This window comes from Motacilla alba, chromosome 3 (genome assembly GCF_015832195.1).
Source record: "Motacilla alba alba isolate MOTALB_02 chromosome 3, Motacilla_alba_V1.0_pri, whole genome shotgun sequence".
NCBI lineage: Eukaryota > Metazoa > Chordata > Aves > Passeriformes > Motacillidae > Motacilla > Motacilla alba.
Window position 1 is genome coordinate 106,128,369 of NC_052018.1, and position 16,161 is coordinate 106,144,529.

General features: G+C 43.2%; 1 protein-coding gene and 1 long non-coding RNA gene across 6 annotated transcripts in view; one reads left to right on the forward strand and one right to left on the reverse strand.

Annotated features, from left to right (window-relative positions):
* LOC119699339 lies at positions 1-8,572 on the forward strand. The gene is made up of 2 exons (XR_005256395.1): positions 1-6,981; positions 7,103-8,572. It is a non-coding gene; the product is annotated as an uncharacterized LOC119699339 (long non-coding RNA).
* Positions 7,918-16,161, reverse strand: part of EPHX1 (epoxide hydrolase 1) — a 25,816-nt gene continuing 17,572 nt past the window's right edge. For all 5 annotated transcript variants that reach the window (XM_038132664.1, XM_038132665.1, XM_038132663.1 and 2 more), the window contains exons 4-9: positions 15,893-16,120; positions 14,964-15,093; positions 13,726-13,940; positions 11,547-11,655; positions 10,418-10,543; positions 7,918-8,932 (exon numbers count right to left, since the gene is read on the reverse strand). In XM_038132664.1, the coding sequence (XP_037988592.1) occupies positions 8,707-8,932; positions 10,418-10,543; positions 11,547-11,655; positions 13,726-13,940; positions 14,964-15,093; positions 15,893-16,120 (1,034 nt within the window). In that variant the 3' untranslated portion in view covers positions 7,918-8,706. The remainder of the gene's footprint in view (positions 8,933-10,417; positions 10,544-11,546; positions 11,656-13,725; positions 13,941-14,963; positions 15,094-15,892; positions 16,121-16,161) is intronic.

Below are 16,161 nucleotides of genomic sequence, written 5' to 3' on the forward strand. Positions count from 1 at the left end.
ATGTCCCATGAGGAATTTGAATACTTTGGGATTTCTCTAGGGGATGAATCTTGGTGACCTATGGGTAGTAGAAGCTTTTGGCCCTCTGTTTCCTTGCTTGTTGTTAAACTGTTATTTCCTGACTTTGACCTTTTCCAGCATGTCTGTAAAGCAGCAACATTTTGAGATTGAAGGAGATTTTGTGCCATAAATGTGTGCAGATGTTCAGTGTCTTGCAGGGCTGCCTCCAGCTTCCCAAGAACAGCACTCAGACAAGTGCTGAGCATGAGACCTGCCTGCTGCAAGAAGGATCCTGTGGAGCTCTGAGCCCTCTGATTACAAACCCATCCTGTAAGCTGAAGATGCGCCTCCTGGTTCTTAAAAGGCAGGTGAGGAGCCTTGGCTAGTGAGGAAGCATGAATTTGTCAGACTATTTTATACTCTCACTTCAGTGGTGCAGTTTAGTCAGGGGTGTGTGTGTGTGTGTGTGCATTTTGATTTTTAGCAATCATGGCATTATGAGGTGCTGTGTACCTCAGGCACACACCGCCGTTCCAGGTTGGTGTTCAAACCAAGAAGGAAAAAAACCCAACAGACTCCAATTTTTTACTCATCTGTGATTGTCTCACACAGATATGAGGTCACAGAGAGGAGGCAGCTTGTTGTGTTAATTAGATCAGAAGCCTGTGATTGTTCTGACTAGTTTCTAGCTGCACTACCCCATCTCATCCAGGTGTCTGCAGCAGCAGTGGATGCTGATGTGTGTGCTTATTGAAGAATCAAATAAATCATTCAGCTGCCACACTTGACCTGTTTACTGTGCAGGTGCTGTGGGGGTTTTATACTCTGTGATATAACTCACTTTTTTAAACAGATGACTTTTGATACTCACTGTGAGGTTCTATGTGTCATAGTGAGGACAAAAACTCCTTTAATTAATTGATTTCCTTTTTGTGCCTGGGAAGTTGCTGAACCTTGGTGGTGACGCTCCTTTTGGCTGGCACAAGTTCAGCACAGGCAGGGCCATCTCTCCTGTGAACTTGAATAAACCCCCCTCCAGTCATGCTAAGGTGCTTCAGATACAGAATATGGAAAACCTCTGAGGTAATGGAAAGTTACATCTTGCTAAAAAGTCATTGTTGGCATTTGAGGAACCAGTTCATGTGTCAAGGGTTCTATCTTGTTATTGCAGTGGTAAAACACTGCTCCTACCAAGACAAATCTATACCTGGAGCCCCACTTTATTGTATTCCAGAGATGTGAAAGACAAGGACTCCAATCACTACAAAAACTTGTCCATGTAGAGGGGGTGTTGATCAGAGGTTTGTGCCTAGCTGAAGGACTACAGAGCCTGAGAAGAAGAGTTGGAAAGAAAACAGCCCCTACCCTAGGACTTCAGATTCTCAGCTGCTTAGTTTTTCTGGGTAATCCTTCCCTTCTCTGCTGTCTGTCACTGACAGAACAGGAAAAAGTGGTCCAGAAGAGATTCCTAGCTTCTTCTACAGGTTTTAGAACACATCATTTTTCATAGGGAAAACTGCAGTAGTATTTGAAAAATATTTGAAATTTGCAGTAGTATTTTCTGATGGGGAGATCACCTGCATATTTCACTTATTGTGTAGCAGTCATTCCTGTTTGCCACTGTGCTCTGTTGCAGTTAAACTCATTGAAATGTCTATGGTATTAGGACAGGCACCAGTTGGAGAAAAGGCTGGGGTCACCTATTAGTAAATTATCACGAGCTGTGTACAGCGACACACAGATTATAGGTTGGTTTAGCATCTTTGCTGTGTTGTGCTTGCTTTACTGTTATCTTTTGGGTCCCTCTCTGAGAGCTGGAAGTAATTAGGAAACTGCCCTGGCTCTGCTTCATTCCTTCATGCTGGTGGATATCTGCGAGGGGATAAAATTAGATCAGCAGGAGAAACTCCTTGCATTCCTGACTGAGCCTTAGAGAAAAGCTGAGGGATGGAAGCCTCAACAAATGTGGATATTGGCTGCACTGTATTTGAAATTCGTATTTAAAGCCATGGCACATTCTTTACTGTTCTTTTTATAAACCTTTTGGCAGGCAGCCTAAGCAAATGGCCCAGCTGGAGTTGCTGACTGTGGCTCCCAGAAGCTCCCATATTTGTTGGGATCCAGCTCCTGCTGCTTGCCTCGCATTGCTCAGTTGGAGCAGCGCCTCCCCCACGCCGAGTCCTTCCCGACATTCCAGCAGCCACCTCCAGCAGCGCTCCCGGGGGCCGGAATCCCGGGCAATCTGACACTCTCCCTCCACAGGAGGAATCCTAGACAAGCTGACACTCTCCCTCCGCAGGAGGAAGCCCCAGAGCGTTGTGTGTGATGGGATTCTCTGTGACACAACTGACGCGGCAGCCTCTGACACTTTGAAGGATGGAGCTCATTTGATACTGTACAACAGGGTACACTTCTGTAAAGACTTCAGGGCAGATGAATTTCTTCCAGAGTGAGGAAAATGCTACATGGTTTGCTGAGGCTCAGAAGCCTTGGCTTGCTTGGATACACGGAGCTCTGTGCCAGGATTCTGTGTGCCAGGCCCATCTGGCTCACCTCCAGCCCTCTTACAACACATCCTCAACACCCAAATTATTGCAATTCTCATTTGCATGAGGTGCACACGTTTGTGCTTTGTTTTCCTCTGGGCTTTTCCCATATCCTGAGCCAAAAGCAGATCTTTGTGCTGGCTAAGTTTCCAAGTGCTCCAGTGTAGCAGTAGGCCATGTTCTTTCTGTCTTTTTACAGGGGTCCAGTTCCCAGCTCTGCTTGCCCACACATGCTGGCAGCACAACTGAAGCTTTTTTGTGTCTGTTCTACAGATTATCTGGTTATGAGTGTTTGGAAGCCTTTTGCTTTTGGAAGCCTTCTCTTCTTCAAGGCTGCTGCTTCTTCATGCCAGAAGCAGCAGACCACAGAGTTTTCACCTGGCTTTTAGAAAAAGCGACGTGTGAGGCAGAAGATCTGGGGAGAACGGAGCTTTATCCCAAGTCTATTGACTACAAAGAAAAGACACCCTTTATTGTCTCAAGACTGCAACAATGTAAGGAAATGCACACTTTTAATTCCAAATGATGGCCAGGGTCGTGTGTCTTATCTGAAAGTGGTCTCTCAAATTCCTTCTCTGTCATATCTAGGCAAGACTTCTTGAAGGATTCTGCTTGTCACCTGTCTGTAACAGCTGCACATGTCTGTTCCAGATATTTCAGAAGTACAGAAGTTGTTTTTTTTTCTTTCTGAGGACAGCTGTCTGAAGGATAAAAACAGAAAGGAAGCAACTAAAAGTGGAGAGACTGAAGATTGGGTCATTATAATGGAACATTCTTCCCTATAATTTTTTGGTTCTTGGGCGAAGTCCTGGCATTTGCTCTGTATCCCACATCCTGTTGGTTAGAATGGAGCATCTCAGCTGCAGCCAATACAATTTCAAGTGGAAATAGGTGGGGCTGTAAATAGCCAAGAAGGAGAGAGGGAAATTTTTGTATCTGCTCCCAGACTCAGTGGTTAACTAAGTGCTGGTTAATAATTAATGAAAGCACTCTTCTTGAAAGTCTTGTCGAAGATGCAATTCTAGGAGTCCGATGTATGGTATGTCATAAGATGCTCCTAAATAAAACAGGAGCCACATTTTGTTGCTGTCTCATCATTGCTGCTGTGTGGTTGTGAGCCTCCCAAAAGGGTGAAAGTTTGTGATAGAAGCTAAGGACTGGTTTTGAAAGGTACCTATCTGTTGTGCTTCTTAGATGTTCATTGAAATTAAGGGAAAAAAAAAAAAAAAAAAGAAGTTGCAGTACAGGAGGAAGACTAAGAGCTGAGGAAATGTAAGAGATATGTATTTTTGTACACAGCTGGCCTTCCTTCTGTAAGAAAACCTTTCATGCATTTGGTGCTGGCTTATGCTTGGATTTTCAGACTGATTGGCTTTTTTATAGCCTGCTCTCCTGAAATGTAAAGCACTAAGTTGCTTCTTTCAAGTGAAGATGTTCCATGTCAAAACTTATCTGGAATTCTAAATAGGTTTCTTTCCCTAAGGCAAATTATCAGTATTTTTTCCCCTCCATCTACAGAGACAGAGAAATAAAACCAGCAGCTCTCCCCACAGATGAAGAGGGAAAAAACAAGCGATTTAAAGAATTACTAAGTACCATAATTTGGTTGCAGGCATTGAAATTCTTTATGATAGGATTCTAGATTTAGAGAATTAAGTAGGGTTTTCTTGTTCTTTTATATTTTAAATCTGTAACTTCAAAAATATTCCCGGAATAGGAAAAATTAATTCCCTTTTGAGATGGGGAATCAGAATCTGCTGGGAAGAAAAGGGCAAAAATTGAGAAATAAATCAATTGAGCACCTTTAAGAGGAATCATTTAAGTTATCTATCTTTAGAAAGAAAAAGAGTGGAGAAATTGGGAGAATGACATCATCTATGTTCTGCACTGGTATTCTGCTCAGTTTGTGTGAGATATTGCTTAAACCCTCTTTGCCTCTGGATTCCCTGAAATATTAAGAACTGCCTTCTGATCACGGCAAAAAAGCTTTATGAGCCACAGAACACTTGGGGTGATAAAAAAACTTCCACTGAGACAAAAACCTGAAGCCTGTACAAGAATTCCTAGAACTCATGAGGTACAAAACCACTCAACAATGCAGCCTTGGCTGAAAAAGAGCTGAAGAACTCTTGGTTCTTTGGGTGCTTGACTGGAGTTTGTCCCTTGGTGTTTCTGCTCACCTCTTCCCTGTGCTGCACTCCCTCTGATCACCTGCAGTGGTTTGAACTACTGCTGCAGAGGATTATCCTTCATTTAAGAAGGTGATGAAACTCATCATTTCCATCTCTTTTATTGTTCATCATCTCCTCAAAACCGCAGACATTCACTTATTAAACATGGGGAGGGCACCATCATCTCTCAGCATCTTTCAACCCAGTCAGGAAGGGATTTGGAAGCCTGAGCTTTGGACCACACCTAGCCAGGGGAAGGAGCTGTCACCACTCAGCACAGACCTGTTTATAAATATCTGCTCTCCAGAAGACAGCTGACACTTGTAATGGGGCTAATTCTTCTAACAGCACTGGCATAACACCATCAGGGCTGTCTGGCACTGCACAGGGTGTTTCTTCCATGAAACAAAACTAATCCTGAGCAAGACAGTTTTAGTGTGACTTATGTTCCTTGAAGCGCTATTACAGCAAGTAAAACAAGCAGCATCATTTCTCAGTGGTTTAAAATAAGCTACACTGAAATCAATATGGATTTATTCCTTGTCTCTTTCCAAGGCACCAGGAGGAGCTTTCCGCTGCTCTTGCAGACAAAAATGGATCTTCATTTAGTGCATATTCTATATTGCACTTGCTGTAAAACAGAATTGTGCATTTGATGGACTGCCTTGAACCTCAGTCCTGCCCCTGAGCAATTGCAGCTGACTCAGTGGTGATGACTGATACCCTTCATGGATGTAGAGCTAACTCTGATGCTAGGCTTAACACATCCTATTTTCCATCAAATGATGGTTTCACTTCCTTTTTCTTATGAAAGTGTGATTTCTATTCATTTTTTTTTCCATTCACGATCTGAGTAATGCTTGACACTTTTGTTTAATGTATATGAAGTCCTGTCTTGCTGTGTGAGATGTCCAAAGGCTGCATATGGTGACTTGGATTTTTCAGGACGTTATGGTTTGCAGTTTAAAAATCAGAAGTCAAATTTGGTTGTAGTGGGAGTTTGTTTATCTGAAGCTGTACGAGAAGATTATGACCTTACTTGTATTTTTCCATACCAGAAGCAGACACTTTTCAAAGCACTTCAGCTGGGGAGGAAGAGTACAAGTTGTTTATTTTCAGTGGCATCTCCATGGTTCCAAACCCCTTATCGAGACTCTTAATGAGCTATGACTGGATAATTAAAAAGCAGGGTTTAGGTCAGCTGCTTCTGGTTTCAGCGTGGGATAAATGCATGTTTTGGAGCAATTTAATGTGGCAGGGCTTTTAGGACAGCAGTTTCTTTGAGCAGAGACTCTGGGGCAACTTTGGGCCAGAAATTGGAGCTTCATTAAGAAATGGCACTGGAACAAAACATAATATTTTGAGCATCAAAGTGTCACCATATTCTGTGTTGTGCTGAAGGCTGTAGCTACTCTTTCAGAGCCTTATTCCCAAGAAACAGCTCAGCCAGCCCAAGAGCGTCACACTTATCCTTTTTAGAGAAAATTCCCTGGCTGAATGGCAGGTCTTCAGCTGGCTGACATAAATAAGAACAATTGTAACAGAGCAGGGACTCATTTTGTACTACTTATTATTATTATTGCAATAGTCTGATATGCAGCTACTTGCTAAGAGAAATGTTAAAACTATTAAATGTTAAAACTGTTAAACTATTTCTGGTTGTCTGTACCAAATAATTGCCTGTAGCCAGTGCCAGAGAGTATCAGAAGTGAATCTGGATTCACTCAAGGTGCTTGTCAAATCCAGATTTCAGGCTCCTGGGGGAGTTGCTTGCTGCAGAATGAGATGCAGATGCTACCACTGGCTTACAGACAGTTCATTACTGTTAAACCTTGCACTAGAGGTGGTGGAATTGGCTGTGTTTTGCTAAAACCAGAGGGTTATTTTGAAAAGGGAAGAGGAACTGAGGGCAGGTTTTACAGCTACTGTATAGCTGATTTCATACTTTTTCACTTTGTCAAGTATTTCACTGCATTTTTATCTAACTGTAGGTGAGTAGGTGATGAGTAACAGCTGCTGATAGCTGTGGGCTTAAGGTTTGAGAAGTGTGACATCCAAATTCAGAGCAAACTCTGCTATGTATCAGGTATTTAATTATCGTTTTTAAGCTTCTAAAATCTAGACCTTTTAGGTTCAGATTTGTCTCTCTTTCAGACAGTAGCTTATCAAACCCTGAAGAAAATTACCTGGTGTGCAGAGCAAGGCAGGACAGACGTGTGCAGGAGGGTGTGCAGTGGTGCCTGTAGCAGCTGTTCTTGTCAGAGGTGAGTCAATTCCTCCTGAGTAAGGATCTCTCTTTCACCATATTGCTCCTGAAACAAGTTTGGGGAGGGTCTTCTCCACGCAGAGTCTATTTCAAAGGGAATTATCTGTGTTTTCTTCCAGAGTGTTCAAAACAGACCAGCCTGTATCGCACACCGTTTTGCAAATGTGAAGACAAATTTTGACTGAATGAAAGCATTTAGAAGGAAGCATGGGATTAGTGCTCGCTACTGTTCTGGAAGCAAGTAGCTGTCTTAACTGGAGAACAGCTTGAGGATCAAATCTAGCACGGAGACCTGAGAGCTCCTCTGCCTATCTCTACTGGCACCCAGGTGCAGCAGGCAGAGGAAAGGGAGCAAGAGGTCTCATCTCTGCTCAGAAAACTGATCCAGGCTGGTACACAGCCCATCTGCCCTAATGATTTTCTGTCAGGGTTGGTGGCGGCTCTCGGCACTAGGATTTGAATGTGCCCAGCAGGAGAGTCCACTTGCCTCCTGTGAAACAAACGGCATGGTATGCTTGAGTCAAAAGCCTTGTGGGATGGAGCATGGATCTGCTGAGCTTCTGATCTTAGCTTCCATTTCAATTAATATTGTGAAATAATACTAATCCATGCAGGTGTTATTGATAGATTGTATTTCCCTGTGCTTTCAGAAGTAGAGAAGGACATCAGAAGTGACTGGAGAACAAAACCACACTGAAATCAGTCATCTGGAGATGGTTTAAGACCTGTTTGAAGCTCAGCTGCACACACTAGGGACAGGAGCTGGTAAAGCCTATAGCCCTTCAATTTTCTTTGAGCAGTTTGCCTTCAACCTGACCTCTGTGACAGATGGAATACAGAATTGATCGGTTCTGAGCTGATGATTCTCCTAGCTGGTACCAAGCAAAATCTCAGTAAAAAGAACTGAAAGAATCACACAGGAGTTATTCAAAAATTAAATTCACTTTTCTTTTACTTTTGAATTAATAATATTTTTATTCTTTTGCAAGAGGTATTTATAACACCCTGCCAAAGCAGTGCAAAGCCACAGTGTGTTGAGCCTACCTAGGGCTGTGATTTAAGAGTACAAATTCAGTGCAGAGGTAGCTGGGGCTGTAATTACTCCTGCCCAGCCTCACCTCTTGGGCTGAGCTACAGGCACCTGTGTCTTTCAGCTGCTCCTCACATATCCCAGGAGCCTGGCACAGGGCAGTCCAGCTTCTTCACAGCCAGGAAGCTGCTTTAGAGCCCAGGCTGGAAGAGAAAGGCAGCCAGCAGAAGGCAGTTTAAAGATAACTCTATCTCATCAATGCTGATTGATTGATGCACTCATGCAAGTTAGGTCCTGCCAGGCTGCTCCCTACTCTTTATGTGAGGAACATACTCACAGCTACTCAAATTTTACTGCTGCCACGAAAAGAAAAGCCTTTCATAACAATTTTATTGTTACTAGGTACGTTAGTAGTTGTGAGGTCTATTTTTCAATCTCAAAGCAAGAGTCAAAAATACTATAGAACGTGTTTCAGAAGACATTCAAGCACTCTTCATGCTACTTTCTTAGCCTAGCTGAAAAAAAAAATCTGTTGGTCCCCATGGCAGTATCTCATGGAGATACAGTGTCTTTTTCTTTCTGTCCTTGCTCACATCTGGTCAACGATAAAATCTAATTACATGGATTACAGATTTAGTAAGCCCTGTACATGTGCTTAGCTAGAAGTAATTACTCTGCTGTTTCTTAAGGAAGTTATTCCCCTTTCTTTTTCCAGAGCTGCCCTTTCTCTACTTTGTCAACAAACTGCAGAATATCTTTAGCAAGAAGTTCAGGTTCCTCCAAAGCTGCGAAGTGGCCACCCCGAGGCATAAAGTGGAAGGAGACAATGTTGGTGTATTTCTTCTTGGCCCAAGCCTGGGGTATGTGCAGGATTTCATTAGGGAAGGCAGCAATGCCAGTGGGTACCTGTACTGTGAGCCTGAGAGAAGAGAGAGAATCACTGTAATCTTCCAAACACTTAAATCTGCAACAAATCAAAAGTCCCAAGGAAATGTTCCTCAACAGTTGGGCACGCTCTTGTTAGGCATTAAAAACTGGACTTCCAGATCCTAAAACTGAAGACAACACTATAAATCCTGAGGGAAAAAACCTCTCTTTTATTTCTGCATACAGTGATTTTAAGGCAATTTTGCAGGTGATCCAGGGTATGAGGTTCAGACGCAGGGAAAGGGGGAGGAGAGCCCTAGGAGGTGGTGGGCAGCAAATTTCCTCTTGCTGCACACAGGGCTCAAATTGATGGGCAAGCACATAATTTGATAAGAGCTGGAGAGAGATTTACAGAGAAGATCACCACTCAAATATGCTAAGGCTGGTAGGACAACTGGAGGGTAGGCAGGAGAATAATTACTTAATGGGGGGAGAAGAGAGGAATACTGATAATCTAGACTAGTTCAGAAGCAACATTTCTATATGTGGGACTATATCTTGTAAAATAGCTCTTGCTTTTAACTGGCATAAATGCACACTCCAAAACATTCTTCACATTGGGAAGTGTAAGGAAGTAACTGGATTTGAGGGGTGTGAATGGTCTGTGCTTGTTCTAAGAGCCACATTTTCTAGGTTTGCATATCCCATACACATAAGCTGCATTGTCAGAAGCGACAGACTTTAAAATGTAGATACAAAAAGTGTTGGGCATGTAGCCACTGGAAGGCTGAGGTCAGAAGACTCAAGAAGACACAAGACTCTGAGACTCTGTCCTCTAGGCACTTAGAAGCTCACACAGCTCATCTAGTGCAGGCAGAACCAGAGCAACATACTGCCCACGGCATAGCCACAACGGCTTCAGGAACTGAGTCAGCTTCCTGGGAGCATCATTTCACTGCTAAATAAATACCGTGGCACTAAGCTGTGGGTGCAGATACCTCAGGGCAGGTTTAAGCCTTCATTCTTCTCATGCTGACACAAGTACATGCAACCAAGCTGCTGTCTGAAAAGTCTGAGCAGCAGCAGGCACATCAGCCTCACTGACTTCTCAAGGATGCAGTTTGTCAGCAGGCTGAAGTTGCTTCCAAAGGAAGGACTTAAGCCTTTTGCAGAAACAGGCAAAGGGTGTCCAGAAAAGTACTAAAACTACAACCAACTAAACTAAACAAAACTGACTGTGTGAGTCAGTCGCAGACTGATTTAGTAACTGAAATAAAATCGGGAAACACATGGCTACGCCATGAATGGGAGGCCCTCAAGCAGTGCCTCCGGTCAGATCCCCTCACTGAAGGCTCAGGATTCCTGCCTAAGCACCTTGTTTTCCAAGCACAGCACACTACATCAACTACCTGCTCTGTCTTGCAGAGGAATACTGAGAGAGAGTGGAGGTTTTCCTCAGCATTCAGGAATCTATAAGGCATGCAACTCTAAAACGAAAATCAGGGCAAAATATTTAAAGAGAAGAAGCCACACTTACTTTTCGTGTTTCTGTGTGCCTATCCCCTTCTGCAAGTTTTCTTTGTAGAAACGCATGGAGGAGACAATGCAGCCTGACACCCAGTAGATCATGATATTGGTGAGCAGGTCATCCAGGCTGAACTTCCTGAAAAGACAAGCCCAAGAGATTGCTTAATTAGAACTGCAAACTGATTTGCATCACTTTAGCAGGGACTTGCCTTTGGTTTGGTTTGTAAGGGGCAAAAAAAAAATTATAGGAAATACATAGTGGTTAAGAGTGGAGAGGTGAAGTTATTACTACCCCTCTGTCTGCCAGTGACCAATTAAGGATGCTAAAGGCTTTCAAACACAAACTGAAACTTGTGTTTCAGACACAAACACACAGTTAAAACTGTCACATTTTAACTCCTACGTGGAAGGCAGATTCCAACAAGCACCTTATGCTCCAGCATGGCTGTCTCTCCTGTCCACAGACTGGGAGGGTGGGAGCAGAACAGCACATGCAGCAGCTTGTGCCATTTATTAATGATAATCTGAAATGCTACTGTGAGCCCTCAACAGAGCCCTCACACACCAACATGTGCTGTAAACAGTGCGTGTTTCATATAAAATTATTAGCTGTAGGCATGGCTAGCATCCCATGCAAACCTGCTACAGCTTGGCCTTTCCACAGCATGTCCCCTCTCTCCGTGCCTGCCAGGTAGTTCTCAAAGGGGATTTCAGTTCTGGTTTCTGCTGCACACTAAACATAATCCTTTATTAGCAAATGGTAGGTAGATGAAGCTGTAACAATCAAGCCAGAGCAAATCCACAGGGAGTTAATTGTTGGTATTACAATGAATCGTGAGTTGCCAGCATCTTAATGTGGGTTAAACTTATGGATTTTGTGTCCTAATGAGATTCTTCCCCATAAGTCAGTTTTTAATATGCAGGAGTTGCAGGGTGCATTTCTTTTCTAGGAGATGGAAGTGGGAAGGGATTCCACCAGCCTCCATGGCCTGTTTGCCTCTCTCTGTGCTGGAGGGCAGCACCAGCTGTGGTCACTACAGGCTCCCTGAGGTGAGAGGTGACCACTTCAGACAAACCTCTTCAGCTGTGACTCTGGGCTTAGTCACCTCATGCAAAATGGCAGGGGAGAAAGGGCTTACCTCTCTAGTCCTCCATCCTCTAGATTCTGGAATTCCATGTCAGTCCACGAAGAAAACTTCTCCAAGATGTATGCAGCCAGTCCCACAGGAGAGTCATTCAAACCACAGCCTGTAAAGGAGGAGGAAAATTTACCTATAACTGATATCCAACTACAGAACTCAGTGTGTTAGAGAAGCTGCCTGTTGTAATACAGGGGATGTAACTTTACAAAGCTGTTCCATCAGCTGCTTTCTTATATAACTAAAATAGTACAAAGAGTTGGAGCCATTTAATGCCAAATCATAAACTGGAAGTGTCTGCAAACGAGCAGGCTCCACATTAGCTCACACTGAACATTTTTTGAACTGATGTAACAGTATTGGATTTCTGCTGGCTTTTCTTTTTTTCTGGTAAGCTAATAAGATTAAGCTCTATGTGCCAAGGAGGGTTTGCTTCCATTAATCTGGAAGTTGTCATGTATTAAACAGCATTACAGAGCCAAACCCCACATGCCTACACATGACCAGGAGGATTTGCAGCATTATCTAACAGCAAAAACATTTTAAGGATTATTAGAAAGTCATTAAGGAACAGCAAGACTCTGCTAAATGGTCCATCTTCTGAATTAGCAATAGCAAACTGCCTTCATGTGGAACAAGCCTTCATATAGATTTTGTAGTTTGCTTTTCTTGGACAGAAGGAACACACCTGCACTTGGAACTTTGATCACACACCCCAGTGCTGTGAAATACAGGGGTTGTAAACTGCCCCAGGTTCTCAGTAAAGCCTGAGAAAAAGCTCAAGGAACAGCAAGTTCCTTGGGAACAGCTTTGAAGTTGAATTTGGGAATTTGGTGGAATTTGAAGTTCTACCCTTGCAACTCAGCCTTCCAGGAACGTGCCTAACACTGCAGCTGGTACAAGTTCACCAGTAATTGCTATTTAAACATGACAGTGGGGTTTCAATTATTAAGCAACCACTATTGATAACTGAAATAGCAAGTGTTTAAAAAAGTTTTGTTGAGCACTTTCCAGATGTGCTGGACATGACAAGCACTAGCCTGTTCTCAGCTACTCACTGTGAGTAGAGCGCATCTGTTTACATAGAGAAAAACTGACATTGATCCTCAGAGCACTTGGAATGTAGGCATTTCTGCCAGAAATTTCTTCAGAGTGTTTTTCCCCTGTCAGGAACCTGCCACTGCCCTGATCGTCTCTTCTTTGTCCTTTGGAGAACTGCAGAAATGCTCCAGCTCCCAAAGCATGAACTGGCTGCTGGTTCCCAGTCTGCTCTGACAGACCACACAAGACTGGTAAGGACAAGAATCAGCCAGAATTCTGATTGAGAAGGAGCATGGCTTAGGCATCTTTCAGATATCAGCTTCCCTCTCTTTCCTAAAGCACAAAAGACTGGCAATTTTTAGAAACCAAAACTCAACAGAAGCAAATTTTTGTAAATCCATACAATCATCCTTTTGCCTACACATTTTAAGAACATACCTGCCTCTGTAGGTAAGCTTATGGAAAACCATTAAGAAATATTTCCCTTAGCTATATTTTTAACAAAATCCATCAGTGAATTGCTGCTGCACCAAACCAAAATGTAGTCAGTACTCTTGACTCAGTGGTCCAATTCAGTCACAAAAGATGTTTTTAAAATAGAAACGCTTAATACTTAAAGCAGTTAAACCATCTGAGTGACTAGCTCATGTACAAAGAACATTCACAGCTACAATTCTTTTTTTCCTTGAAAGTCTGCAAGTGATTCAGAACAATGAGTGAAAGTGAAATTTGATTTTACTTCTCAGGTATTACTTATCACTATAATAAATAAGCTACATTGTGTGCTGAGACAGCTAAAAGCTTTTTGTAGTTAACATTACTTGAATGTGATCCATTCTCAGAGAAGAAAGTATCTTTTGCTCTCAGCAGAGCTGCATTTGAAATGGAATTACAGTCCCCAGTGATGGCAGAAGTGGAAAAATATTAAACAATCTATTTTATTTAGGCAAACTGGAAAATGAGGTCAGTGGCACTTGGAGCATGCTCAGTTTGGATGTGCAGATACACTGCAAAAAAACCCCTCTTTCTGCATATTTTAAGCAGTACATTTTGTTTCCATGAAAGTACAACTAAAGTGAAGAGACTTAGGTATGCCGAGCTCAAAAAAGGTTGTGGGGTATTTTTTTGTTTGTTTTACCGACAGTATCTGGTTTTGTAGCCTGTATGTGAGCATAGCCAGACTCAGACAGGATCCTGTAGAGCCATTTCTTCAAGAAGGGGAACATCTTCCTGACATCTTCATGGTGGAATCCAAAGAGCCCTGGGAAGTACCGGCCCAGCAGGACGGAGAGCAGGTCAGAGAGTCCCAGCTTTGAAACGCTGACCATGTTTAAATGGAGACCTTTCACATGGCTAAAGACAAAAAAAACCCCCACAAGTTAACAAAAAAAGTTCAAAGTTGGTGTATTTAGAATCATAGAATATCCTGAGTTGGAAGGGATCATCAAAGTCCAGCTCCTGGCCCTTCACAGGGCAGCCCCAAAATCACACCATGTGCCTGAGAGCATTGCCCAAATGCTCCTTGAACTCTGCCAGGCATGGCACTGTGACCTGTAGCATTCAAAATGTTACTAACAGGAATGGACATACTTGAATTCCAGCCTGTTAATTACATCATGGCCTCAGCTGCCCTTTGTAGTGTGGCTTTTCACACAAAAAATGACGAGTCAAAGGGACAACTGTCAGTAATCAGCACACACTCCAGGGCACTAAGCCACAAATACTCCCTTTTTTTTCCTTTACAACTACTTGTCCCATTCCAGACCTCAGTGAGGCCACTACAAAATTGCTGCACAGCTGTTTGAAAGAAAAAAACATTGAATATAAACTAGAGTATGTAATTTTGGAGCTTTGCTCAACACTGAGCACCAAAGGGAGAACCTTCATATTGTATTTGCGGGGTGCCCTGTGGCAGGAAGGAATGATGAATCTGCCTCCATGCTCTCAGAAGGCTCATTTATTATTTTATGATACTGTATTATATTAAAGAATACCATACTAAAGAATACAGAGAGGATACTTACAGAAGGCTAAAAAGATAATAAAGAAAACTCATGACTTTCTCCAGAGCCCTGACACAGCTTGGCCACTGAGTGAAAACAACTCACACCAGAATCCAATGAAACCATCACCTGTGGGTAAACAATCTCTAAACACATTCCACATGTGAGCACAACACAGGAGATGCAAATGAGATAAGAATTGTTTTCCTTGTTCTCAGAGGCTTCTCAGCTTCCCAGGAGAAAAATCCTGGGCGAAGGAATTTTTCAGAGAATGTGAATGCCACACCTACACAGCGAGGACTTGGGCAGGAACTCCCAAGTGCGCAGGAAATAACTATTCAGAGTAAAAGAGCTGCACCAAGGGGGTACTCACCTGGGAGCTATCTGGGCCAGGTTGGTGCAGATGAGTGAGCCCCAGTCACCACCCTGGGTGTAGAACTCGTTGAACCCCAGTCTGAGCATCAATTCATAAAAAACAGAAGCAGCACTCACGGAATTGAAGCCTGCATTTAAAGAAAAGAACACTTTTGCTGCATTAATTCCACCCACAACTTCTGACCCTGCAGCACTGACTCTCCACATCAGGGCAACATTCCAGCTCCTCAAAAGCTACAAGTCCCTTCCCTCCTTGCCTGACTGTATGCAAGCCCTTGCTCAGCATCCAAGCACAGACAGCAAGCAGAAACCATGAGGAGGACAAGCTCCAGCCTTTGTTGCAGACCTCTCCACTGCTCTGAATGCTGGCCACGAAAATTGTAGCCAGGGAAGCAGAGAAAAGCAAACCCAACCTTCTCCACATCTGCACGTGCAATTAAATACTAAACTCAGTGTCACTTTAAACACTACCTCCTCAATTTGCTGCAGTTTGTGTTTGTAGAACTCAGAGCACAAGCTGAGCAAGCAGGTATTGGGCTGTAACCTGCCAAGTGGACACATGAACTGCTCTGTTTCAGCTCTTCCTTCTCATCCACCTGTACAATGCTCTCAAATATGGATGCAAGACACCAAAAAGGAACAGTAATAAATTAAATTTACCCTGCCTGCTTACTCGCAGACAATTCGTGGACGCAATTACGACTCTTGAGTTTTCACTTCATAGCTTTTTATGGTTCTTTTTAGATTATCTACTCACTGCTCCAGAAACTAGCCAGTGATGTCACCTGAAGTCACCCCCTTATGTCCCTCAAGGACTCACAGGATCTCTGTTTCCTCACTGGGGAAGCAAGAAGTGTGTAACAGGAGTTGCTGTTCTCACTGTGAGACTGGGCTTGCGGGGGTTCAGTTTCTTCTCCTGTGTCATACCTTGCTTGTGGGGTGCTTCTGAGAAACCATAACCAGGGATAGATGGGCAAATGACTTCAAAAATGTGCTTATCCCCGAGGCCGTGGCTTGCAGGATCCGTCAGGAGAGGGATAATTTTGTAAAACTCGTAGAATGAGCCAGGCCAACCATGAACCATTAACAGTGGCTTTGCAGCCTGGCCTTCAGGCAAACGAGGAGGCTTTACATGAACAAAATGGATATCAATGCCTGTAAAAATAAAATCATTAATTAGCACGCCCAAATTTACC